This window comes from Equus przewalskii, chromosome 11 (genome assembly GCF_037783145.1).
Source record: "Equus przewalskii isolate Varuska chromosome 11, EquPr2, whole genome shotgun sequence".
In the NCBI taxonomy this organism is placed as follows: domain Eukaryota; kingdom Metazoa; phylum Chordata; class Mammalia; order Perissodactyla; family Equidae; genus Equus; species Equus przewalskii.
The window spans coordinates 24,383,010-24,410,344 of NC_091841.1; the positions used below are offsets into that span (position 1 = coordinate 24,383,010).

Genomic DNA, 27,335 nt, shown 5'->3' on the forward strand with positions numbered 1-27,335 from the left:
AAGTTGCCACCAGTCAGGGACCCACTCTGGGACCCTGCTCTCCGTTTTGAAGGGAAGATTCTATGCTGATGAAATGCTGCAGCACTTGGTTATCCCCTGCCTAGAGACAGCTGTGCGCGCAGAGCCCAAAGCCTGGCCCTCAAAGCCATCAGCCCAACCCTTTCAGGTCTGCTACTGGGCAGTGGGCTCACTCTGCTTGCCGCCTAGGCCCTTCGACGCTCCCACCCAGAAATGACGACATGGCTAGTGAGGCTGACAGTCTTGCTGTAATTGGGAGAAAACGGGCTGCAGCGCATTTGGCAGATTGAGAGTCACCAGCAGCCAGAGTTGGGGTTGTACAGGCAGCCGAGGGGCTCAGGGCCCCCTGCCTCACATGGTGAAGAGGAAGAAGAGGTCAAATTCTAACCCAGATGGGAAAGTTGGTCCCTGGGGCAGTTTCACTTCCTCTCCTTGCTCTGAGGAAGGTGGGGAAGGACATCATCTCCCCTTGCTGCCGAAGTTTCCTTTGGGAGAGGCTGGGGAGGGTTTATAAAAATCTCCTAGCGGAGACAACCTCCCCCACCGGCCCCCTAGTTGGCCTCTGCTCCCTTCCAGCCACTTCACAGCAGAGTCCAAATCCAGAACCATTTGTGTTTCATGGGCCTGAGGGTGGTGAGGGGAGGACAAGGTGGCCAGAGGCAAGGGGTGGGGGACCAGGGGCAGTGGCCATTCCTACCAGTTCCAGGGAAACAGGGCCTTTCTCCCAAGCACCCTGCACAGGCTCAGCGGCAGCACTGGCCACCTGCCCTCCCAAAGAGGGTTCCAAACCCCCACGGAGTGCCTCAGAGTGGAGAGGGTTCAGGCAAGGAAGACCACAAAGATGATGAAGAAAACAATGAGGATGAGGAAGATTTTGACCATGAGCCACCGGTTGGAAGTGACCGATTGGAAGTACTTGAGGATCTCTGAATGGGCGGCCTCAACATCCAGCTGTGCTCCCAGCACGTTCTCGTCGATCCTGGGGATAGAGCCGGAAGGAGAGGAAACAGAAGGACACCGGATTAAAAAGAACGCTGTCGAAGCGTATTTACTGACACGGAAAGATGGTCACAATATGTGGGAGTAAAAAGTGTTTACATACAATACGATCCCATCTGGGTGCATATATATTTGTGTACAGAAGAAGTTCTGGAAGGGTAATATAAACAAGTCATGGCTCTGGTTGGAAAATCAGCTCTGCCACTTATTAGTTTATCACCCTAAGCCAGTTATTTAACCTCAAGTCTCCTTTTCTTCAACTGCAGAGGAAGGGAAAATGAGGATAATACAAACCCTGCCTCTCTGATTGGTGTCAGTCTTAAATGAGTTAACAAACATAAAGTGCCCAACACATACTAAGAGCCCCCAAAATGTTAGCTATTATAATTTCTTGTTCATCGCTATTTACTGATTTTTATCTAACAAATAGTATTGCATTTGAAATAAGGGGAAAAAGTTCATACACCATTATAGTCAGGAACTCTTGGTTCCGAGTGAGCCAGGGAAAAAAATTTAATGATATGGACAGGAAGTCAGAGAATAAGAAGAGCCCTGAATTAGGAGAACAATGTCTCTCCAGGGTACAGAGAAGACTTCAGAGGAAGGGCAATCTCTTGATAGGTTGCTGAGGAAAATAAAGCATTTCCCAGCCAACCTGCATAGGCAATCCTAAAAATGAAACACAAACCCTGGTCTTTACAAACGGAGCCCCTGGGAGCAGAGATCTTTGCGAGCTCTGAGGATACAGAAGTAGGTGGAGGCTACCAATCCAGTTGGAAAGTGAGAGGAGGGGCTGGGCCATTGGCTGCAAGGCCAAGGTCCTGGAAGTTGGTCATGACGACTTCAAGATATCTCTGTCCAAATACAGAGAGCCTGGGTTGTACATGATTCCCTATTTATGTCAAAGAGGCTAACTAAAGTAACACGTTTCCCAGCTTTAGGCTGTAATTATATTTCTCGATGTAGGTGCATATGTCATCTCATACCCAATAAAGCTCATACTGGCTTTGTTTAACAAAAACAGAAAAAGCCATTTGAATTATGAATGGCTTTGCTTAACAAAAATGGAAAAACAATAATGCAAATCTGGCATATAAAAGACTCATGGGAGTCCATGAATGAAAACTGATAGAAGGGAACTCTGGTGGTGAAAAAATTAGGAAACAATCAGCTATTTTGAAGAAGTGCCAGGGGATTTAGAAAACAAAAATGAATGAGGCAGAAAAACATGGCTTGAGAAAGAAAGGAAACCGAAAATGGATGAGGCAGAAAAAAATGACTTGAGAGGGGCCAGCCCTGTGGCATAGTGGTTAAGTTCTCATGTTCTGCTTAGGTGGCCCAGGGTTCGCCAGTTTGCATCCTGGGTGCGGATATGGCACCGCTTGGCAAGTCATGCTGTGGCAGGCGTCCCACATATAAAGTACAGGAAGATAGGCAAAGATGTTAGCTCAGGGCCAGTCTTCCTCAGCAAAAAGAGGATTGGCAGCAGATGTTAGCTCAGGGCTAATCTTCCTCAAAAAAAAAAAAAAGGCTTGAAAAGGAGAGGAAAACCAAAAGGGGAAAAGTTTGCAATGGAAGGAGGGCAAAAGAATATCTGATGGAGAGGGGAAAAAAACAATTACAGAGGGAAGGAATCAAGCGATGAAAAGCTGGAGTCTGGCTGAACAGAAGGACAGACAATGAAATTGATGTGAGAGGCACAGAAACCAGAAGACTAGAAGGTGAGTCTAATTTGGGAACACCAAAAAAAATGCAGTTGAACCGAAGAAGACGGTCAGCCCAAGAAGTGGAAAGATTACTTGAACATGACTAGGAGATCTGGGATGTTAGTTTTCTGAGTTTCATTTTGCCCAAAACTTCATAATGATTGAGAGAAACTGAGTCATGTTCAGGATACAGAAACTGTCTTTAAGTAGCTCCATATGGCCAGATTAGGAAATCTGATTGTAATAAAGAATAACAATGGTAACGCACTATACTATATTGAATAAAAAAAAGAAATTACTATTATTCCATAGTAATATTAAAGAGAGAAATCTCCTTCTTTACAGGAGAATGTTAGCTAATGAATGTAGAAGGAATGAGAGCATTAGAAAATTACCATTTTGCCACACACAATCTCACAAATGAGTCAGGCCAGGATCATCAAAGGGCTGAGGAGCTGGCCATTCACGTGGACTCAAAGTATGACTCCACAGATGACTCAGTCTGATGTCACCACCTTCAATAAGCGACCAAACTTGGCATCACCAATAAAGGGGTAACTTCACCAAGTGCCAACTGATGGGATTACCTATGTAGCTGCCAAAAGAAATTCAACCTTAATCTAATCATGAGGAAACACTGGACACATTCACATGCAGGACTTTCTACAAGAAGCACTGGCCTCTTCAAAAAAAGACAACGTCACAAAAAACAAAACAGAAAGCAGACTAAAGAGACACAACAATCAAATGTTGTCTTAAATTGAAGGGAAAAAAAAGCTAACAGCATTTTTTTAGGACAGTTCGGGAAATCCAAATATGGACTGAGTCCTGGATAGTGCTGGAGAATTCTTAATTTTCTTAGGTATGATAACGGTATTGTGGCTGTTCAGCAGAATACCTGTTCTTGGGAGACACAGGCTGAAGTATTTAGGCATAAAAATGTCATGACATTTGCACTTACTTTCAAATGATTCAGGAAAAAAAGAGCAAGAGAAAGCAAATGTGATAAAATGTTAACAGTTTGGTCAATCTACATGAAAGGAATATATGTGTTCATTGTGCTATCCACCCAACTTTTCTACAGTTTGAGATTTTTTAATTTACAAATTGGGGGGAAAAGGAAAATGCCTCAGTAACATTAAATCAGCAGTTTTCATACCTTAGAAAAAATAAGAATCACCTTTTGAAGGTCCCCAAAATGAAAATTCCCAGGTCTCACATCCAGAGAATCTTGGGTGGGGCCTAGGAATTTACATACTGGAGAATTTTGGACTAACTCAGTGTTTCTAAAGAGGGAGCTCAAATCCAGATCCACTGGCATCCAGGAAACAAATGAAAGAAGGTCCACTTTTAAAATTTCATCCTTTCAAAATTTCAATTTCTTATGCATATGGTTGTTCACAAATTTTCTCTCTTTTGTTATCTCCCTTTTATGTTTCAATCTGCTGTAAAATTGCTTCTGAGCCATTCAACTGAAACTGCTGGCACTGGTCCAATTAATCCTAGCCCGGTGATCCAATTAACACCTCAGGATCCTTACCTCACACTTTCTTACTTCAGGGCACCGAGAAATAGCCACTCCTTTCTTCCTAAAAGCCCTTCCATCTCAGCTTCCAAGAGTACATCTCTCTGCACCTTCTTCCCTCCTCCTAACCCTTCCTTCTCAGTCTCTTGGTCAGAACATTCCCTTCTCTAGAGATCCCTGGAATCCACGGAGATCTGTCCTGTCCTTTTTCTCATTTTACCCAATGTCCCTGGATGGTCTCATCTATGCTTGTGGTTTCACCAAGAGGCCACTGACTCCCAAGTCCTTAGCTCTAGCTCAGCCCTCTCTTCTGAGCATCAGACCACGCATCAAATGCCACTTGGCTGTCCCATGGAGTCTGAAACTCTGCATGGCTGGAACAAACTTCATTCCCTTCACCCAGCATCAATCCATTTCCTCTGTGTTCTCTCCCTGAGAGCAAACTTCTTGCTGTGGCAAACAGGTCTTCTGTGATCTGGCCCTGCCTCTCTAGCCACTCCCCCAGCCACACGGAATACATCTGCATTCCTGGAATCCACCTGCATTCCTGGAATCTACTAAACTCTTTTTCATTTCTGACTTGCTTTTTCCCCACATGGAATGCCGCTTCCTTTCCCCTTCTCTGGCTGGCATTCCCCTGAAGTCTTAGCTTGGTATCACTTTCAGGAAGGCCCCCCCGCCCCCATCTAGGGGAGGTGCCTACTCTGAGTTTCCTCATTCTCCTCTGTCCCTGCCTTTATCATACTGAACTGTAATTGCTAGTGTATGTCTCTCCTACTAGACATTGAGCCCCTTGAGGGCCAGAACTGTCTTTTACCTTCCTATCCCCAGATCCAGCAGGACTAGCTCACACCAGCAACAACAAATGTTTGCTGAACCAAAGAACAAATGAATACTAACACTGAAAAATACTTAGGACACTTTCAATGCAGACTAGAATGTAAAGTTGCAAATACACTATAATGCTACAATTCTATTTAAAACACATATGCATTTGGGAAAGAACTCAAATATCTTTTACAATTCTGTTTCACTGAATCTATAATAACATTCTAATATTCAAAATACATCGTAGCCTGAGGAGCTGTAGTGTTTATGGCTTAACTTAGCAAGAGGTGCCTGAGGTCTCAGCTGAACCAGATAAACATCAGTCAATTCTCCCGATGCTAGGATCAAGACAGCTGTACTCACAGTACTTTATAAATGGCTGGTGCTTAATGCATAGCAGTTGAATAAATAAATAAACATCCTTTTAACCAGTAGTTCCCAAACCTGGATGGTCATCAGAACTCCCTATGAGCTTGTATAAAATGAAGGTTCCTGGTGGTCCACTCCACTCACCTCTATGTACTCAGAATCTCCAAGTATGAGGCCAGGAACCTATTTTCTTTACCTTGACCAGTTACATATGTGAGGCTGCATAAGGGATCAGTGTTGGGAAACCTGCTTTAGAAATGTGTGTGCTCACCCCCTTTCACTTGCTCAACAACCTAGGGGAAAAGCCCTCTGCTGGGTGCTGTAGGAAATAAAGATCAATCAGGATTGGACATGGCCTAAAGGCCCAGAGTGAGTGGGCTGGGCCTGCAGACCTGTGGATACCTCAAACCTCCCACTCCTCCTCTCTCCATTCCTTCCACTAATGGCCTTTCTTCTTCCTGAACTGAGAAGACTGCAGTAGTCTGAGGAAATGGGCAGGTAAAGAAAATAGGTTCCTGGCCTCGTATGTGGAGATTCTGATTCCACAGACGTGAGTGCAGTGGCCCTCCAGGAATCTTCATTTTTTTTTTTTTTTTTTTAATTATTATTTTTTTTTTTTTAAGATTTTATTTTTTCCTTTTTCTCCCCAAAGCCCCCCGGTACATAGTTGTATATTCTTTGTTGTGGGTCCTTCTAGTTGTGGCATGTGGGACGCTGCCTCAGCGTGGTCTGATGAGCAGTGTCATGTCCACGCCCAGGATTCGAACTAACGAAACACTGGGCCGCCTGCAGCGGAGTGCGCGAACTTAACCGCTCGGCCACGGGGCCAGCCCCAAGGAATCTTCATTTTTTGTAAGTTCCACAGAGGGTTCTGATGAGTATCCAGGTTTAGGAACCACTGGTTGAAGGATGTTTATTTATATATTCAACTACCATGTATTGAGCACCAGCATTTATAAGGTGCCATGAATATAGCTGTCTTGGTCCCCTGGCCCAGCATCTAGACATCATGCCCCACTTTTCCACCCATCACCAGCTCCTCTGAAAGCCAAGCCCACCCCTTACACACTGGATTCCACATCCTCTCACCATCTCAAGAACATAATTTTAAGAATTCTCTCCCCTTGCTCCTATATCAATTTTTATTTCTCTTTTGGATTATTCCTATCAGCACACAAACATATTTGTATTTTCTCCCATGCTTTTAAAAAATAAGAACAAAAACCTCTTGGCTCCCACTAGACAAATTGAAAACAATCTGAACATTGAAAATAATCATTATCTGGGGCTGGCCAGGTGGTGGAGTGGTTAAGTTCATGCACTATATTTTGGAGGCCTGGGTTTCACTGGTTTTCACCGGTTTGGATCCCAGGCATGGACCTATGTACCACGCTCATCAAGCCATGCTGTGGCAGGTGTCCCACATATAAAGTAGAGGAAGATGGGCACGGATGTTAGCTCAGGGTCAATCTTCCTCAGCAAAAAGAGGAGGATTGGCAGCAGATGTTAGCTCAGGGCTAATTTCCCTCAAAAAAAAAAAAAAGAAAAGAAAAGAATCCTTATCCTAACTGATTATAATTCAAAAAGTAAATAAAAACCTTAAGCCCATAATGATGCCCAAAAGAGAGGAAGAATTGAAAAAAATAATAATAAAAAGTCCTTGGCCACTACTTGTGGCAACTGCCATCAACTATTTACTCTGAAAATGTAGGAAAATAATTAAGGTTTTGTCCAGCCCAATTAAGAGGAACTTGAGCTCATGCAGTTACTAAGGGAAAGCTCTTCTTTACAGAAAAGTGTATCCCAATGAGATAAACTGACTCACCCAAGCATCATAAATGGATAGAAACATTAGGTAAAAGGTTCTAGGGGAATAGGATACCATAGGTATTCCATAAATTACTTGGTGACAGCAAAGAAGAAAATCTACTTTTAAAAAGAGAGACTATCTGTCACCATCTTAATCAAGTGATCATATTATTCTCACTGATCTAGGGACAATCTGACATTAAATATCTCCCAATGAGATGCAATGTGATATAAGTGTGTGTGCGTGTGTGTGTATAGAGATAATCCCCAGAAGGAAAGGATAGAAAAAATATTTGAAGAAATAATGCCCAAATATTTCCTAAAGTTTGTGAAAGACATAAATTTTCAGATTCAAGAAGCTCAGAGAACTCCCAGCAGGATAAATTCAAAGACAATCACATACAGATACATAGTTAACTGCTGGGGCTGGCTGGATAGTGTAGCAGTTAAGTTTGCATGTTCCGCTTCGGGAGCCCAGAGTTTCACTGGTTTGAATCCTGGGCGCAGACATGGCACCGCTCGTCAGACCATGCTGAGGTGGCATCCCACATGCCACAACTAGAAAGACCCACAACTAAAATATACAACTATATATAGTTGTAGGGAGATTTGGGGAGAAAAAGCAAAAAAAAAAAAAAAAAGATTGGCAACAGTTGTTAGCTCAGGTGCCAACCTTTAAAAAAACAAAAAAGAGTGAAAGTGAGGGCCAGCCGCAGTGGCCTAGTGGTTAAGGTTGGCATGCTCTGCTTCAGTGGCCCAGGTTCGTTCGGTTCCTGGGGCAGAGACCTACACCATTGTCTGTCAGTGGCCCTGCTGTGGCAGCGGCTCACATACCAAAAGAGGAAGATTGGCAGCAGATGTTAGCTCATGGAGAATCTCCCCGAGCGAAAAAAAAAAAAGAATGAGGGTTGGCCCCATGGCCAAGTGGTTAAGTTCATGTGCTCTGCTTTGGCAGCTCAGGGTTTTGCCAGTTCGGATCCTGGACGTGGACCTAGCACCACTCATCAAGCCATGCTGAGGCGGCATCCCACATAGCACAACTTGAAGGACTTACAACTAGAATATACAACCTTGGACGGGGGAGGCTTTGGAGAGAAAGGAAAAAAAAAGCTTGGCAACAGATGGTAGCTCAGGTGCCAATCTTTAAAAAAAAAAGACGAATGAAAGTGAAATAAACAAACTTTCAGATAAAAGGAAAGTAAAATAATTTGTCATCAGCAGATGTACTCTACAAAAAAATACTAAAGCAAGTTCTTCAGGGTAAAGGGCAGTGATACAAGATGGAAACTGGATATTCCAGAAGGAATGAGAAGCAATGGAAAGGGTAAACATATGAGTAAATACAAAACACTATTTTTTCCTCTTAATTTCTTTAAACTTTAAAGCAAAAATTATAATATGTACTGTGGGATTTATAAAGTATGTAGATGCAACAAATATGAGAACTAGAGCATAAAGGATGGAGGAGAGGGTTGCCAAGTTCTTACACTGTCTATGAAATAGACTGTGAAAAGTAAATGATGCATATTGTAATCCTTAGAGCAACCGCTAAAAAAAAAGACACATAGCTAAAATACCAACAGACAAATTTAAATGGAATTCTAAAAAGAATTTCAATCGTTCAAAAGAAGACAGGAAAGGAGGAACAGAGGAACAAAAGACAGAAGGGAAAACCAGAAAGCAAATAGTAAGATGGCAGGCCTACATCCCACCTTATCGAAAATTACATTAAATGTTAATGAACTGAACACTCCAATTAATTCCCAGCTCTCATCTTGCTTGGCCTAAAAGCAAACTTTGTTACAGCTGACCACTCTTTCCTTGACTCACTTTCTTCTCTTGGCTCCTAGGACAGCACATCCATTTATTTTTCTTTCCACCTCATCAGCTGTGCTCTGTTCAGTCTCTTCCTAGGACTGACTTGGGTTCAGAAATGGCCCCAAGACTCAGTGCTTGATCCTCCTCTTTACACACACTCCCTTACCCAGTTGCAAAGTCCAATTCTGCCCACCCTTGGCCCAGACTTGTCTTCCAAACTCCATATATCCATCTGCCTGTTCATTATTTCCACTTGGATGTCTAACAGACAACTGTCCACCTCCTGCTGGACAATGTGTCCAACACTGAACTCATTTTCCCCCTAAACCTACTCTACCCACAGTAACCAATTTCAAGCAAAGGCCATGAATCCCTTCCGCTGCTCACATCAGAAGCCTGGAATTATCATAAACTCCTCTTTTTCTCTCACATCCTACACTCAGTTCATCAAGGAATTGATTCTGGGGGCCGGCTCCGTGGCCAAGTGGTTAAGTTCGCGCGCTCCGCTGCGGTGGCCCAGGGTTCAGATCCTGGATGAGGACATGGCACCACTCGTCAGGCCACGATGAGGCGGCGTCCCACATCCCACAACTAGAAGGACATGCAACTAAGATATACAACTGTGTACGGGGGGGGGTTTGGGGAGATAAAGCAGAAAAAAAAAAAAAAAAGGAATTGATTCTGTTGATTCTACCTTCAAACCTTCAAATTACATTTAGAATCCAACTACTACTCACTACCTTGGTCCCAGCTACCATCACCTTTTTTTTTTAAGGAAGATTAGCCCTGAGCTAACATCTGCTGCCAGCTTTTTGCTGAGGAAGACTGGCCCTGAGCTAACATCCGTGCCCATCTTCCTCTACTTTATATGTGGGATGCCTACCACAGCATGGCATGCCAAGTGGTGCCATGTCGCACCTGGGGACTGAACCGGCAAACCCTGGACCGCCGAAGTGGAACGTGTGCGCACTTAACTGCTGTGCCACCAGGCCAGCCCCATACCATCACCTCCTGCCCAGATTACTGTACAGGCCTCTGCACCGATCTCCTTGCTTCTGTCCTAGGCCCCTACAATCTATTCTGACTACAGCAATCAAATGATGTTTTTAAAATAGAAGTCAAATAGAGGAACCTTTCATCAAAACCCTGCAACTGCTTTTCAGGTCACTCCGAGTAAAAGCCAAAGCCTCACATGACTTTAGAAGGCCCCACGTGATCTGGCCCCTCAGCTCCCTCTGACTTTACCCGGTACTACTCTCCTCCTCACTCTTCCCCAGTTGCAGTGGATTCTTTGCTGTCCTTTAACTCATCAGACACATTCCCGTGTGAAGGCCCTCACACTGGTTCTTCACTCTGCCTGGCAAACTTCCCCAGATCTCTACATGGCAAACTCCCTTATCTTCTCCCAAATCTTGGTCAGATGTCACCTTCTTAATAGGGTCCACCTTAACCATTCTATTTAAAATTACACGGGGCTGGCCCTGTGGCCAAATGGTTAGGTTCGTGCGCTCTGCCTCGGCAGCTCAGGGTTTCGCCAGTTCGAATCCTGGGCGCAGACATAGCACTGCTCATCAAGCCATGCTGAGGCAGCATCCCACATGCCACAACTGGAATGACCCACAACTAAAAATACACAACTATGTACTGGGGGGCTTTGGGAGAAAAAGGAAAAATAAAATCTTTAAAAAATAATAATAAAATAAAATAAAATTACAACTTGCTCCTCCAAATCTAGCATTCCTGATCAGTGTACTCTACTCTACCTTTATTTATAGTATTTATCAGTGAGCAAAAATATATACTGGACAATTTACTTATTATGTGTTTTTTTTTTTAAAGTTGGCACCTGAGCTAACAACTGTTGCCAATCTTCTTTTTTTTTCTCTTTCTTTTTCTCCCCAAAGCCCCCCAGTACATAGTTGTATATTTTAGTTGTGGGTCCTTCTAGTTGTGGCATGTGGGACTCTGCCTCAGCGTGGCCTCAGTGGCCATGTCTGCACCCAGGATCCAAACCAGTGAAACCCTGGGCTGCCAAAGCGGAGCGTAGGAACTTAACCACTCAGCCACAGGGCTGGCCCTATGTGTATTTTTAATAATCTATCTCCCCTACTAGGATGTAAGTTCCACGAGGGCAGGGATCTTTGTCCATGGCTGTATCTCCATAACTGGTTGCATGAACACTAACTGCCAAAGAAGAGGAGCAGATAAAATGCCTCTTGCAGGGGCCGGACCGGCTGGTGGTGCAGTGGTTAAGTTCGCACATTCCAATTCCGCGGCCCGGGGTTTCACCAGTTCGGATCCCAGGTGCGGACATGGCACTGCTTGGCATGCCATGCTGTGGTAGGCGTTCCACATATAAAGTAGAGGAAGATGGGCATGGATGTTAGCTCAGGGCTGGTCTTCCTCAGAAAAAAGAGGAGGATTGGCAGTAGTTAGCTCAGGGCTAATCTTCCTCAAAAGAAAAAAATTGCATAATAGCAAATATCACACACAAAAAATAAAATTGTTTAAAATAAATAAATAAATAAATAACATTTTAAAAAATAAAATAAAAAAGGTTAAAAAAAAAATAAAATGCCTCTTGCAGTGGCAGGTGGCGCCAGAAGAGCAGGTCTTCCCACCGCTGGGCTCTGCCCACCTCCCTCTAGTCTCATCTGCACCTCTGTTCCTGTCTCTCTTTGCATGGTTAGATACCTCTCATCATTCAGGTCTCTGCTTCAATGTCATGTCTTTTTCAGAACAGCCTTCCCTGCCACCCAATCTGATATTCCTACTCACTCATTCTCTTAACGCACCATGCTACTTTAATTTTCTTTATAGTCCTTATCGCTACCTGCAAATTTCTTGTCAATTCTTGTTAAAAGCTGTCCTTACCCACTCTATTTTTTTTCTTCTTCTCCCCAAAGCCGCCCAGTACATAGTTGTATATTCTAGCTGTAGGTCCTGTCCTTCTGGTTGTGTTATGTGGGACGCTGCCTCAGCATGGCTTGATGAGTGGTGCCATGTCCGTGCCCAGGATCCGAAACGGCAAAATCCTGGGCCGCCAGAGTGGAGTGGCAAACTTAACCACTTGGCCGCAGCACCAGCCCCTACCTGCTCTATTGAATTCCATACATACACTACAAAGTAAGCTGCATGAAATAGACTCTATTGTTCTACTCATCGCTGGATCCCCAACTCCAGGAACAGTGCCTGACGTGGAACAGGTGCTCAATAAACACTTGTTGAATGGATGGAGGCAGGTGAATTGGGCCCTGTGGGTGGGTAGGACTCACCCTACTCTGCCAAAGGGCATCAAGGTGTCCCTGGGGATCTTTAGGATGCCAACCCACAGGGAAGAGAAGGCTCCTCTGTTTGGGTGAGAGAGAAAAAGAGTCTCACCTCTGAATGGTTTCTTCCTGTTCCTTAACCATGTGCGCCAACTGCTGAAAGATGGAGCCGAGCTCAACAATTGTGGACTCGATGTTCTGCATGGTGTCTGCCCGACTCTGGATGTAGGAATCCTTCAGAGGAGAGAGAGCACATATGAGCACTGCGAGCTTCTGCAGGGTAGGGCCTGCCTCTTTAAGACCCTCCTAGGTTGCCATTCCACCCATGGCACATTCCAGACACTTGACTGTGGCCCACAGAAGAGGACAGAAGAGCAACCCCTCCCCAGTTCAGAGTCTGGGTACCTGCTCGTCAATGAGCTGCAGCTGCTGGCTGGTCCGAGAGTCTATCATGTCGATGGCCACATCCCCGGAGGCACGGGACTCTGCCCCCAAAACCACAGCACCACCCCCTGGGCGAAGAAAGAAGACATGGCACTTCTTAGTAGTTAAAAGGAGATTCAAAGCCCACATGCTCTGGATTTGAATCCCAGCCCTGGCACTTACTAGCCTTGTGACCCTGGACAAATCATTTAACCTCTCTGAGCCTCAGTTTCCTCACCTGTAAAATGGGGAATAATAATAGTTGCTTTCTCAAAGAGTGTTTGTGAAAATTAAATGAGAGAGTGTGAATAAAGTGAGTAACTGCACAGAAAATATTAGAAACTATCATTTTTCCAAACATGATTGAATTTACCCCCAACAGTAAGAATGTGGAAGACTATAAATGTGGATCATGAATCCCAGCAATTAGGTTTGACCTCTGAGAGATAAAGCCTAGCCACTTCCTTGCTCCTCCATTCTCCTAGCCACACCTGCCTTTAGAGGATGCTGTCACAACCAAAGTAACTAAGTTTACCCCTCAGGGCTCCCTGCATTGCCTGTAACTTACCCAGGTGGTTGGGGGCAAGGGGCAGGGCTGACACGGGTGCCCGGGAGAACTGCTCCCGCCGGCTCCTCTGCTGCTTCAGGTTCTGGGGTTGGGGAAGAAATGCAAAGGTCCTGAGGCCTCTGGAAAGCGGGCATGTTCAAGAGATCCTCCTGTCAGCCCATGACCCTGCTGCCCTCACCCTTCCACCTGTCCCTGTCCCATTTCCCTCTTGGGCCCTTACCCCCAGATTCCCATCCCTCCTACACAGATTCTTCTCACCTCTGTCCTCACTTCCAAAACTGATTTGAAGTCATTGGACATGGAGGCCAGTTTCGACTAGAAGAAAAGGAGAGTGGGTCAGCCAAAGAAGACAACACCTTCCTCCCTTTTGTCTCCCCCGTAGCCTCCCCCAGGTCCTACCTGCAGGGAGACCACGATAGTGTTGGAATGGGTTTGCAGGTGCCGGCCACTCTGGCTGCCCTTGGCCCTCACGAAATCCTGAAGTTGGGCAATTTGTTTATTGAGGCTATTGATATCCTGGTGGAAGAGCCAACAGAAAAAGGAGTGTCAACCAAGGAGTCCTCAGCAACCATCTATCTCTCCCACGTGGACAACTCCGGCAGGGACGTCCAGGAGGAAATTATTAGCAGGGGTGAGGGTATCTCAGACAGTCAGACCAGAGCGGCCTGCTGAGATTTCCCAAGCTCTGGCTCAGTCCCTACAGAGTAGAGCCAGAAAGAGGTGAAATATGGTTTCATCCATTTGTAAACAAATGACGTGTTTACCCTCTGCACCCCGCTGCCCTACTCCACCTTGTGAGGCCATGCTCATGGCCACAGAGCCCCTTAAAAGGCCAAAATCTTGAACCCAGGGCATGTTGACCAAAAAGCACCTGTGTAGCACTCAGGAAAAGGGAAGAGTCAAAGGCACACTGGTTTTCCAGAAGCATCAATGAAATGATTTTTACATACAGAATTCTGTGACTTGTCCAAGGTCATACACAATGAGTGAGTAGCACAGCCAGGCTTTCTACACCAGACCAATGCATCATCCACTCTCCAGTCCAGCCTGCCAAGGGCCACGTGAGACAAGGGAAATGAAGGAGGTGGCCAGGGGGTGGCAGAGAAAGCTTGCCCCTGGGCAGCCAGAGCCAGGGAGGGATCAGAGGAAGAGGAGAAGGGGGAATGGAATAGAGTCAAGAATAGTGACTTCAAGAAAAAGGATAGAAGAAAAACTAGATGAGACAACTTCTAGAGACCCTCCAATAGTCCCTTCAATCAGTATCCCAGCCCCAACCACTGAGATCCCTGGACGATGTCCACTGCTGACTGGTCTGTCCCTTTGGAGTTGAGGCAGCCTCCCCACAGCCCGGTGCAAAACTGCATTCCAGGTTTTTACCCCATAAAAATCTTCTCTCCCAAGTTTCTAGCTTAGAAGATGGCTCCACTTCCCACCTAGGCGCCCAAGCTAGAAGCTTCTAAGTCACATACTCACACCTCTTTAACCTACCTATATGCCACAACATAACCATAATCTACTGAGTGCTGACTGGGTACTCGGCCCCGTGTGAATACAACAGCAGCCTCGTATTTGTTTACCGTGTGCCACACAACATGCTAAGCAGCTTACAACTTCCCCTTTGCCCTTAAACTTCATATAGAAAACAACTCAATTTCCCCCCAGAAGTCATTCCTCCTTCTTCCTTCCTTTCCATTTTGATAAATGGCACCACCATTCATCAGTTGCTCAGACCAAAAACTTAAGAGCCATCCTCAATTCCTCTTTTCCCTTAATCCACATGGAACCTAAGCAGGAACTCACAAAGAACCTAGCTGATTGCAACATAGACTCTGAATCTGTCCACTCATCTCCTCCTCTTCTGAACACACCCTAGTCCAAAGAGTCATCTTCTCTCTCGCTCAAAAATCTCCAAGAGCCTCCTAAATGAGCTTCCTCTTAGAGCTTGCCCTCCTACAATCCACTTTCTACACAGCAACTAGAGTGATCTTTTAAACCAAAATGTCATCCTCCTGCTTAAAAATCTTCTAAGAGGTTCCACCAAATTTAGAATACAACCCAAATTCCTTACCTGGCTAACAGACTCCACAGGGTCTGGCCCCACCCATTCCTCTGACCTCATCCCCTGGCAGTCTCCTCACTTGCTATGCTGCAGCCACATTGGCCTCTTTTGTGTTCATCAAATGCATCAAGGGTGCCCACACTTCAGGACCCTTTGCTTTGCTATTCTCACTTTCTAGAAAGTGCTCCCACCAGATCTTTGGATGATTCACCATTCAGGTCTCAATGACCCTTCTTCAGCCAGGTCATCCTAGACCACCCCATCTACGGTGGGTCCCTACCCTAGTAACTCACTCCCTTTATTCCTTTAATAGGATTTACCACTATCTGAAACTGTCTTTTCTGTTTACTTGTGTAGGGTCTAGTCTACCCATTGAGAAAGGAAGTTCCCAAGGCCAGGGACCAGGCTGAATCCCTAGAACCAGGGAGCAAAAAGTCACTCAGAACATGAGTGATTGAATAAATAAACAGATGAATCTTCACAACAACCTTATGAGGTAGATACTGTTATCACCCTCTTATTATTTGTAAGGGAACTGAAGCTCAGAGTAGTTAAGCAGCATATCCAAGGTCACACCATAAGTGGTGGACATAGGATTTGAACTCAAGTCTGCCTGAATCCAGTCAGTGGTTCATTTTTTTTTTTCCTTTTTGAGGAAGATTAGCCCTGAGGTACCATCTGCTGCCAAACCTCCTCTTTCTGCTGAGGAAGACTGGTCCTGAGCTAACATCCATGCCCATCTTCCTCTACTTTATATGTGGGACGCCTACCACAGCATGGCATGCCAAGCAGTGCCATGTCTGCACCCGGGATCCGAACCTGCGAACCCTGGGCCACCAAAGCGTAACGTGCGCACTTAACCACTGTGCTACCAGGCCGGCCCAAGTCAGTGGTTCTTAAATGCCTATGCACTAACATCCCAAGAGTTCATGGAAACCTCCCTTTTCTATCCAGCGCAGCATCTCTTCAATGTGTCTGCCCTTTGGTCTCTGCCATAACCATCTTCATACTGAACAACTGTAGCAGCCTCCTCCTCAGCCTTTCTGCATATCTATGCTCCAGGAGTTTTTTTCCCCATGGTCATTCAATTTCACATTTTATTCTCATTACATTGTGAGGGAAAAGAAGGAATCACAACTGTATAGAACTGTGCCATACTGGTGTCTTTCAGACAGAACTGGGATCCAGGTTCTAACTGTCTCTGTAGCCTATGGCATACAGAGTGATTTCACACTCCTTAACAAGGACCACGATGACCTTCACAACCAGCCACCAATCTACCTTTCCAGCCTCATCTCCTGCCAATCACTTATTCAATCAACAAATATTGACTACCTACTATATGTCATACATCGTTACAGGATTTAGGATATATCTATGAACAAGCAGAAAGAAAAAACCCCAGCTCTTCTAGCACTTACATATGTGTGTGTATATATATATATTTTTTTTTGGAGGGGGACAATGTAGGTGGGAGAGAACAAGAGACAAACAAGAAACATAGTAAGTAAGTTAATTATAGAGAACGTTAGAATGTATCAAGTGCTATGAAAAAGGAAACATAGCAAGATAATGGAGATCAGAGTTTTGGGCAGTGGAATATTAAACAGCACGATCAGGATATGCCTTCCTGAGTAGGTAATACCTGAGCAAAGACTTGAACTTTCCCTTTTACAAGCCATGCCTCTGCACACGTTGTTTCCCCTATCTGGAATGTTCTTCCATTGCCTCTACACAGGCCTTGAAAGTAGCTCAGATTTCACCTCCTCTATAAAATCTTTCCCAGTGTTCCTGGACTGTCTCATTCATCTTTTTGTAAGATCTTTTCTGGACCATTTGCCTCCTACTCATAAGTATGAGTTTATGGGGCTGGATACCTATTCTAGATAATAAGCCCTTGAAGGCAGGAATTTTGCCTCCCGTTTGTGAGGCAAGGGCTCAGCACACCGCTCTCTATACAGTAGATGATCAATAAGTGTCCAGTGACCCAATGGATGAGCAGCATGTTTGGGGCTGGCTCTAGAAACTTGCTCTGGGCCTCTACGGCAATGGAAAATGATGGAAGCAATCCGATTGGAATGCTAGGCTCTATCGATAGCTAGTAGCTCACCTGTTTAATGATATAAGTTAGCTCCTCGATTTCCACTGCTTTATCATCAAACAGGGACTTGCGCTTTGCCACTGCAGAGACAAACAGGAAGCCACCACAGGTGAGGTCAGAGACAAGGCTCAGGGGATACGGTTCCTCGGCCCTCTTTGGTTCACTGCCCCACTTCTGAAAGACCCCAAGAACACTCACAAATTGTCAGCTTCTCCAGCTTGGCAAATGTGTTGCTGAGGTCTTTCCCGATGCGCCTGCAAATGAGCATGTGTGCGAATACCATGGGAAAGGGCAGGAGAGGGCCTATTCCCACACTAGCTCCAGCACCACCACTCATAGCCCTCACGGCCAAGGCCACCACAGGCAAGCCTACTTCTCAGCCACTGTATCACCCCAGCACCCCTGTATCTCTCAACTCACTTGGCCATGAGGGTGAATTCACTGCGCTGCCGGACAGCACGCAGAGCTGGCTTGTTTGTCTGGATTCCATTCTGAAAAGCAACATCAAAACATGAGACTTCAGCTCCCCCTCCTCATTTCCAGCTTTCACTGTTCCTAAGGCGTCCACTAAATTCTCTCTCTAGTACTAGTGGCATTCTCCACCAGGTGGTCTAGATAGCTTGACCCAGGTTCATATCTTGACTTCACCATTTACCAGCTGGGGGATTTGGGGGCAAGTTACTTAAACCATTCTGAATCTCTGTTTCCTCGTCTATGAAATGAAAACAATCCACACACCTCCTGTTGTTGTTGCTAAGATTAAATGACATAAGGGCCGTAAAGTATTCCAGCCAAATACTCAGTACACTGTAAGCCCTAAATAAATAGTAGCTGGTATTACCATTTTACTCCTTGAATCAGGGAATCAAACAGGATAACTGGAAAGCTCTTGGGGATCATATAGAAGAGCAGTTGTTAACAAGAGCTGAGCAGTAAAGATATTTTAAAATAGTCACTTAGGGGGCCAGCCTGGTGGTGCAGTGGTTAAGTTTGCACGTTCCGCTTCGGCGGCCCAGGGTTCGCTGGCTCGGATCCTGGGTGCGGACATGGCACTGCTTGGCACGCCATGCTGTGGCAGGTGTCCCACATATAAAGTAGAGGAAGATGGGCACGGATGTTAGCTCAGGGCCAGTCTTCCTCAGCAAAAAGAGGAGGATTGGCAACAGAAGTTAGCTCAAGGCTAATCTTCCTCAAAAAAAAAAAACAAAAACAAAAAGAAAAGAAAAATAGTCACTCAGGTCCCACTTAGAAGAAAGTCTGGACTGAGAGAAGGGAATCTAATTTTTTAAAAAGCACTCCAAAATGATTTTAGTAAAATTAAAATGATTTTAGTAAAAATTAATTATCTAGGCCTGGCCAGAACCACTATGTGCGTTCCACTTCAGCTGCCCAGAGTTCACAGGTTCGGATCCGGAGTTCGGATCCCGGGTGCGGACCTAGCACCACTCGTCAAGCCACACTGAGGCAGCATCCCACATAAAGTAGAGGAAGATTGGCACAGACTTTAGCTCAGCAACAATCTTCCTCAAGCAAAAAGAGGAAGATTTGCAACAGATGTTCGCTCAGGGCCAATCTTTCTCACGAAAAAAAAATTAATTCTCTAGGAAACTTCATTTTACAGATATAAAAACTGAGGCCCAACTACAATAACTTCCTGTGGTCACAAAGCAAACTTGTGGTAGAACTATATTCAAGAGAACTAGACTTCAAGGTGCATGTCTCTGAGCTAAAGGCTCTTTCTAGAACCTGTTTCTTATCCAAACCAAATATATAGCAGCCACCTCTCACTCTCAGGTATTCCTTCCAGAATAGCAACCCTAGCCTCCGTGGGATTCCTCCCCCCAAAAAGTCTAGATCCTTGCCCCTAGATAGCTAGCCTACCTCTTCTCTATTTCTTAGTAGATCCTACTGCCCCCTCCAAGACTGCTCAGTTCTCTATCTGGTTCCCCCAAGAATGACTTCAATCAGCAGTGCTGGAGCACAGCCTCTCCCAGATTTGAGTGAGGCTCACTCTTGCCTTTGCCTCTCCAGATCCTTACCTGACGGCTCTGCAGGGACTTGCAGGCGGACAGGAACTCCTGGGTCCGATCCCGGCAGGACATGGTGTCGGGAGGGGGAGGGGCCAGGGCCACTGGCGGGGGCAGAGGGGCGATGTCGCTGCTGCTACTGCCAGCAGTTGCAGGGGACAGGACCTGTGTCTTTGAGAGACCCAGGTAGACACCCTGATCCGTGTTCTTAGACCCGTAGCGTTTCCGCGGGATCATTGAGACGCATAACCTCGGACTGTTGTGGAGGGGAGAGTGTCATTCCCCAGGCAGGCTTCTTCCCCACAAATTCCCCCCCAACCAGCAAATCCTCGGGCCCCTTCTCTCTAGGCACGGACTTTCGCGCCCAAAGCCACCCGCAGATCCTGGGGCCGGCCCGCAGCGGGCAGGGCCCCGCTTCCTCTCCGGCGTCGGCCGTCCCCCTCCTCGACTCTTCTAACTTGGCCCTGGCGGCCAGAGCGCGGGCTGGGGGCCCTGAAGTGGAGCCAGGGCCAGAGCCACGTCCCGTGGCCCCGAGGCTCCAGCCCGGCCTGTGCAACTGCCCCAGGCCCTAATTGGGCCCTCACGTCTCCACGGGTTCCTTCGATTCCTTAGGGAGAAACGGTGACGGACCTCCTGAGGTGGACACACTTCGGTGGGCGGAGGGGGGAACCTCTAGGTGTTTATTTGAAACAGGAAGTCCCACCCCCGCCAAAATCCCGCCTTCTGGAGGATTGCAGCCGCTGATTAGCTAATGCTGACGTCTTTCTCAACAGGGGTCTTCCTGATTGGACAGCGAGGTATTCGCTCACCCCCGAGCTAGGCCGGCTGGACTTACCCGCTTGCCCCTGGTTCCCTTCCCCCCGCCCGTCGCCGCCCCCAGCAAGCCGCTGCTCAGAGCTGACACGGCCGCCAGACCCCTGTTGGAGCCAGTCCTACCTCCCCTCTGACGCCTGCCGCCGCCGCCACTGCCACAATCTCCCGGGTCGTCACCGCCTCCTCCCCGGGAGCCGAAGCCGCGGAAACCAGACCAAAGACTGGAAGCCGCCACGTCACCCACACGTAACCCCACCCCCGGTGACGACAGGGCAGTGACACGCCTATTCGAGCCCGGTGATCCAAGGGACACGCCCCCCACTCAAATGCAAGAGCGACTGCGCCCTCCCATTGGCTAGGCCGCCTCCGTCACCCCGCCCCCAAGGAACTAGAGCCGGAGACCCGGGGGCTGGATCAGCCTCGGAGGAGGAGCCTTAAAGAGCCCGCAGCCCCACTGGTGCCCAGGCCCAGTGCGCCCGGAGCCAGCAGCGGAGCAGTAGCGCTCGGGCAGGTACACGTTAGAAACTTTATTTTCTGGAGGCTGGGGTGGACTGAGAGTAAGGCTGGGGTCACCCCTTCTCTGGCTCCTCTGGGATCTCCTCGTTTTTGCCCTCCACGACCGCACACCCATGCTTTTGAGTTTGATTTGATAGCCTCTTGGTTGACCGCGCGGAGCCCCGACGACTGAACAGGGATAGCCGCCGCCACACCACGGTGATCAGAAGGCTTTCGTTCGACTTGCGATTCCGCTGCTGGTCCGGAGAGTCCACATCGACCCTTCCGCTGCCTGCGGGGATGACCAGGCCACTAAGCTCCGCTTTACCCTCCCCGGTCCAACCTCCTGGGCAGTCCCGTGGGGACAGTCCCCTCTCCCACTTTCTAGGCCCCCCTGGTGTTTTTCTCGTCCCACCTTCCTCGACTTCCTCCGATTCCTTGCCCTGCTCATCGGAGGTGTGAGAGTCCTTGTCTTGGCAACAGCCCATGGCCCTGCACGGCCCCCAGAGAGGCCCCGCACTACGTGCCACCCACGCCAGCCCTCCCGACTGCTGCCGGCTTTGTGACGTCAGATATCCCTCAGCCCCAGCTCTGGAGGCAGCTAGCCCTCTTTCCTTTCTCCCACCACAAAAGGCTGAGAGTCATAGGGGTGTTGAGCTTTTTATTTACAAAGTGAGCACAGGCTCTTCAGGGGCTAGTGGACCCAGGCCGCTTCTTCTTTCTCCGTTTGGTTTGGAGAACCCCTTGGGTCTGCTCCAAATCAGGGAGCCTCCGCTTGGCAGCTGCCTCCAAGGATGCCCAAAGTTCATCTGTCTCAGTGTCTTCTGGGGGCACCTTCTTGGGCTCTTGAGGCTCTTGGGGCTCATCCTGGTGAGCGAGAGAAAAGCTTAGGAGTCAGGGGCACAGCAACAGACTCAGGGAAGAAGGCTCTAGCTGGAAATAATCTCTCCAGGCACCACCCCTTTTATGTCCTGCTCCCAGAAACCATTCTCATCCATGCTCCTTGCTCACCCTTGGCAGTAACCCTGTCAGGATTATAACTATTAACACCCCTCAGAGAAATTAAGTAACTTGGCAGGTCGATGGACAGTTCCAGGTCTGTATTCCAACTGCTTCCTTTTTCTCTCCACAGGGAAATCCTCACATCTATGCCCTTGGGTCCCACATTCCCAGACCCAACTGCTTACCTCCCAGTTATCCCTGCCTGACAGGAGGAGGCAGTTCAGTTGAGACTTGAGATAAACCTGCAAAAGATGAGGGGTCTTAAGGAGCCAAGCATGCTGAAACAGAAAAATGAAAGGTGGGAACAGGAGGCAGCAGGCTCTCACCTTATGCTCCAGGCCCCGTGGGTTCCGGATCCTGTGTACCCTCAAGACTCTGTCCAAGCCACAGGAGGCTAGGAGGGGCTTTGAAGGGTGGCACTGCAACCCTCGGACACTGCCCGCCAGCCCCTTCAGACAGCCCAGTAGGCGCCCTGGAGAAGAGGGCAGACATCAGTGCTAGCTGACCAGCCAACGACCATTTATTGAGTGTTTACTATTCAATCACTTTATGTTTCAATATTTAATCCTCAACATAATGCTGAGAGAGGAGTTTTATGGAGGATATTAATGATATCTCCATTTTACGGGAGAAGGAACTAAGGCACAGGGAGATGCAGTAATTTGTCCAAGGTCAAAGCTTTTGGTGAAACCAAGATTTGAACCCAGGCAATCTGCACCTGAAGGAGGGCTCACCACTCCATTGCACCCTCTGAGAGTGAATCCTGCCCTTCCTCCCACCCCTTCCCCTCCCCCAAGGCTCCCTAGTCCACTCACCTTGCCGAAGGTCAATTTCTGCCAGCTGCCCATGAGTGTTCCCCACGATCACCGAACTGAGGAGGAGAGCAGAGGCAGGTGGGGTCAGCAGGAGCTTTCTGGAGTCCTTCCTGAGCCCCACTCTTCACCCTCTAAACACTCACTTGCCCCCAGGAGTGAGGGTCATCGCTGTCAGTGGGTACTCTCCATAGGTGGCTTCTAGGACTGGCCGGCGTTGGGGGGAAGCTGGATCATAGACACGGACCTGGAAGAAGACTGAGGCATCACAAGAGTGCCCTCACCCCACATACCCACCTCTGGCTTTTCCACATCTTCACACCTTCCTTCATACACTGCTTTCTTGTTATGACCCACTCTTAGAGAAACTTTCTCATTTGAAATGCATCCCTCTTCACTGAGTGTTGAGGGGTGGGGAGAGCTGCTGTCCATTCAGGGCTGAGGGGAGAGGTCTCCCAGGTTGGGGGGTGGCACATTCCTGTAGTCTGCATGTGTGAGCATTCCATTCCCCCATACTCCCATCTTGGGATGGAATTGCAAGTCCATCCCATTGTCAGGGTGCTACATTTCAAGCAGAGAAGTTTAGCCTCAACAAGGAAGGAGAGAGGAAGTCCGCACGTGTTTTGAGCAGAGGCACTGATCAGACTTCAATATGCAGGAGCAAAGGAAACAGAGCAAATAGTGACTCAGCCTTGTCTGGGTCTTAGGACTTCCAATGAGACCAGCTGTCAAGATCCCCAGTGGGGCTCCTCCTGTAAAGTGGAGGAGCTGAGGCCAGAGAGGGGAGCATCAGGCCTGGGTCCCAAAGCAAACCAGAGGCTACATCAGGACCAGAACAGTTCTCCTGACACCCAGTCCAACGTCGTCTCTTGACACCTGCACCATGTGATTCTACTGTGAAAGGAACACTCCCTTCTCCTTTCTTCCAGGTGGGAGGAAAAGGAACAGTCATAGCTCAGGAAACTCCATCCTAGAATGCAGTAAGAGAAGGTCACTGGCTCAGCCACAGGGTTGGAACGGATGTGGGAGTGCTCCCTCCTCTGAGAGCTCAGGGAGAGAAGGACGGTGAGAAAGGCAGCTGTGCCAAACGACGGGGGCTGAGCCCGCACAGAGAGGCTGTTTCTCTAGGAGGATGCTTAATACCAGGAGGAGAGAGGGGTAGGGCAGCGCCTCACCTGGTGGTACCCTGTACAGGTGACGAGCTTCTGTGACTCTGGGAGGAACTGTATGTCCTGGTCCCAGATGGGAACCCGCAGGTCGAGCCAGTCATTCCGCACCTGGGATAGGTGGAGGAGAGAGGTGTGAGGGGCTCATTGTGGCCCTTCCTTCGGCCTTCCATTATCGTCCCTTAAAGCCCACCTGGTCTCTGACTCATAGTCAGTGGCCTCAGGCTCCCTGGACCTCAGACCCAGCCCCTCCCCAATCCCATCACTCACATTCTTGGCCCTGAACACAGGCTCCTCAGACCCCTGTAGATCCCACACCTTCAAAGCATTCTCCTTCCCACCTGTGGCAACCACATGGGGATGTGCTGGGTCTTGGCGCATCCTGCACACCCCAGGGCCCACCCTCAGTTCCAGGAGCTGAAAAAAAAAAAAGGGAGATGAGAGTCAGTTCCAGAGTCCTTAATCCTCTTCCCCAAAGCCCTCATTTGGCTCCTATGCTGGCCCCTGCCTTCCCCAACCATCAGGATCAGGGAAGGGGAGCCTCACTGGGTCAGAGGATGCCTCTTTGTCATTGTCATGCCAGACTCGGAGAATCCCAGAATCCACACATGTGATGAGGGTGCTGCAGGCAGAAAGAATAGAGTTAGGTTAAAAAAAAAAAAAGTCTAAGAGTTTTCTAGGCCCCAGTCAACCCATCCCCAAATTCATATTAACTAGATTCCTTGTTCCTAAAGAAGACTCTAAGTGACAAACGTCTGGGCAGGGCTTGACAGCTCCCAGCTTCCCTGTCTGTTATCTCAATTTCCTCAACAGGGTGAGGGTTTACCAGTTTTATAAGTGATGAAACTGAAACTCTGAGAAATTAAAAAATTTGCTCACTCAGCTATAAATGCCAGAACCAGAGCTGGAAATCAAGCCTGTGACAGTGAAGAGCAGGACACCTTTGCTATTCCACAGCTACATCTGGGGACTCTGACCCTGCTAGTCTTTCTGAATCTTGAGTTGGTCACAAGGGGTCAGGATCAGTAGCTCTGAAAGTATTGAAATGGTACTGGTCTGGATTTAGGGTTTGGCCAAAGTAAATACCAGCTTCTTCTCTCGAGTTCCCTATTCTGGGTTCCAGACACTAAATATCACACTCTCAAAGTACCCCTCCCAGGGACGGCCCTACCTATGGTATAGTGGTTAAGTTTGGCCCCTTCCACTTTGGTGGCCTGGCTTCAGTGGCCCAGGTTCACAGGTTTGAATCCTGGGTGTGGACCTAGACCACTTGTCAGCCACACTGTCGTGGCAACACACATATAAAGTAGAGGAAGATTGGTACAGATGTTAGCTCAAGGCTAATCTTCCTCAGCAAAAAAAAAAGAAAGAAAGAAAGAAAGAAAGAAGAAGAAGTAGTACCCCTCCCTTAAAGCCCAAGCAAGTCTCTTCCCAGGATGGGTATGCCTGAGCCTATGCTCTTTCTCACATCTGCCCACCCTCCCCACCTTGGTTCAGGCTCAGTATCGCTTGCCTGGGCTGTGGCAACAGTCTCCCAGCTGCTCTCTCTCCAATCCATCCTCCACAGTCCCACAGGCTCACAGCTCTGACTATAGCACTTCCCACTCAAAATCCAATAACACCCCACCACCTACAAAGCAGAAGTGCAAATCTCTCAGCGTGCCACTTAAAGCCCTTTACATTTTTTTTAAAAAGATTGGCACCTGAGCTAACAACTATTGCCAATCTTTTTCTTTTTTTTCCTGCTTTTTTCTCCCCAAATCCCCCCAGTACATAGCTGTATATTCTAGTTGTAGCCTTCCAGTTGTGGCATGTGGGACACCGCCTCACCATGGCCTAAATGAGCAGTGCCATGTCCATGCCCAGGATCCGAACCAGTGAAACCCTGGGCCGCCAAAGCAGAGCGCGCTAACTTAACCACTGGGCCATGGGGCCGGCCCCAAAGCCCTTTACATTTAATCCCAACCTACTCTGCCCATCTTGTATTAAAATGCTGCCTTAGCTTCAACCCTCAAATGCTATTTATCTTCCCTGAAGTGTACCCTTTAGCCTGACACCAATCCTTGGCCTCTGCCCTTTCTAGAATGCCCTTACCCCTTTCTCCACCTGTCAAAATTCTACCCATCCTTTGAGGCCCAGTTCAAACATCTCACCCCCAAAGAGCCTTCTTCAGATGTGACCTGTCAGAATTAACACCACCAAACCTACACAGCCTGTTCACAGTCTTCTCTCTCCATCTTTAGAAGAAAACTAGGCCAGTAACCTAATCTCTCGCACTTTCCTATCCAACATTGGGAGCTTCAGCACCTTGGTGATTGTTAACTTTCCATCTAAAAACATATTCTAGGGACTGCCCCGGTGGCGCAGTGGTTAAGTTCACACATTCCACTTCGGAGGCCCAGAGTTCGCCAGTTCGGATCCTGGGTGCGGACATGGCACCGCTTGGCAAGCCATGCTGTGGTAAGCGTCCCACATATAAAGTAGAGGAAGATGAGCATGGATGTTAGCTCAGGGCCAGTCTTCCTCAGCAAAAAGAGGAGGATTGGCAGCAGATGTTAGCTCAGGGCTAATCTTCCTCAAAAAAAAAAAAAGATAAATAAAAATAAAAAGTAATTTTAAAAAGCATATTCTAAACTATTAAATGACTTGCTCAGGATCACCCAAAAGGTTATGGAGCCAGGAGAAAAACGCTGGAAGATGCAAACTCTAGGAAGGCTTGTACTATGGGTGTCTGGTTTACCTGTAGCCCTTGCATTTCGCCCAATGCCTATAACTCAGTAGGTGTTCAATAAATGTTTGTTATGAATGAAGGAAGGCAGGACACAAGTCCCTGTCACCCAGCCCAGGCCCGTCTCACCTAAGGGTTGATGGCTATTATTCGGCCGTCCTGCGGGAACCTCAACGTTCTCCCTACGACCTGAGCGTTCGGCGAGGGGCTCAGTCTTACCCGTCCACCTGGGCGAGCCCTCGGAACGTGCCCTCCCCTCCGGGACAGTGCCTCTGGCCCTGGAATCTGCCCTCTTCGATGCTGAAGTGCCTCACTGTCCTGTCGGCGCAGCCCACCAGGATCTGCGGGCAGAAGAAGGCAGGATGGCGAGGACAGCGAGGCCGCCGTGCCCCGACCCCCCAGCTCCGGCCCGGCCAGCGGCCGCTCACCTGAGTCTCGCCGCCGGCGCCCCAGCACAGGGCGCTCACCGCCTCCTCGCGCCGCGGCTGTCCCGTCGCCGTGAAGTTCGCCGCCTGTTTGCGCTGAAGGTTCACCCCTGCGGGTCGCAGGCGTCAGTCGCGTCGGGGACGCAAGCGGACGACCCCCCGCACTTCCCGACGCCCGGCCGCGCCACGCACCTTTCAGGATCCCAGTCTCAGTGCCGACCCACACATGGTTCCAGCGCGCCCCAGCAGCCGCCATCACGGAGCCAGAGGGCCGGCAGCGCGCACTTCCGGCGCAGCGTCTGCGTCACCGGAGCGCGCCGAGAGCCATCCTCGACGAACGCCGTTCCTGGGCGTTTAAAGAGCTGGAAGAGCGAA

General features: G+C 48.1%; 2 protein-coding genes and 1 long non-coding RNA gene across 11 annotated transcripts; 1 reads left to right on the forward strand and 2 right to left on the reverse strand.

The window, feature by feature from the left end:
- Nucleotides 1-247: 247 nt before the first annotated feature.
- Nucleotides 248-20,595, reverse strand: STX5 (syntaxin 5). Of its 5 annotated transcripts, none has more exons than XM_008532202.2 (11): nt 20,456-20,595; nt 19,532-19,775; nt 17,913-17,983; nt 17,691-17,746; nt 17,502-17,572; nt 13,732-13,848; nt 13,591-13,647; nt 13,333-13,414; nt 12,747-12,853; nt 12,454-12,575; nt 248-997 (listed from the first exon to the last, which is right to left on the reverse strand). In XM_008532202.2, exons 2-11 carry the CDS (start codon nt 19,754-19,756, stop codon nt 838-840), a joined length of 1,068 nt encoding a protein of 355 aa, XP_008530424.1. In that variant the 5' UTR covers nt 19,757-19,775; nt 20,456-20,595; the 3' UTR covers nt 248-837. The 5 variants fall into 5 exon arrangements, with proteins under 5 accessions (XP_008530424.1, XP_070421307.1, XP_008530425.1 ...); XM_070565206.1 differs by having other exon boundaries at nt 19,532-19,690; nt 20,456-20,589; XM_008532203.2 differs by having other exon boundaries at nt 20,150-20,464.
- A 15-nt stretch (nt 20,596-20,610) lies between these two features.
- Nucleotides 20,611-22,419, forward strand: LOC139074476 (uncharacterized). The gene is made up of 2 exons (XR_011524111.1): nt 20,611-20,843; nt 20,986-22,419. It is a non-coding gene; the product is annotated as an uncharacterized lncRNA (long non-coding RNA).
- WDR74 (WD repeat domain 74) lies at nt 21,472-27,287 on the reverse strand. 5 transcript variants are annotated; one of them, XM_070565201.1, is made up of 12 exons: nt 27,153-27,246; nt 26,964-27,070; nt 26,755-26,876; nt 25,321-25,437; nt 24,354-24,429; nt 24,078-24,224; nt 23,817-23,918; nt 22,788-22,888; nt 22,645-22,700; nt 22,156-22,301; nt 22,015-22,071; nt 21,472-21,694 (listed from the first exon to the last, which is right to left on the reverse strand). In XM_070565201.1, the coding sequence occupies exons 6-12, from the start codon at nt 24,186-24,188 to the stop codon at nt 21,515-21,517; spliced, it is 753 nt and encodes a 250-aa protein (XP_070421302.1). In that variant the 5' UTR covers nt 24,189-24,224; nt 24,354-24,429; nt 25,321-25,437; nt 26,755-26,876; nt 26,964-27,070; nt 27,153-27,246; the 3' UTR covers nt 21,472-21,514. The 5 variants fall into 5 exon arrangements, with proteins under 5 accessions (XP_070421302.1, XP_070421303.1, XP_008530427.1 ...); XM_070565202.1 differs by having other exon boundaries at nt 26,665-26,876; nt 27,153-27,225; XM_008532205.2 differs by lacking the exon at nt 25,321-25,437 and having other exon boundaries at nt 27,153-27,287.
- Nucleotides 27,288-27,335: the final 48 nt, after the last annotated feature.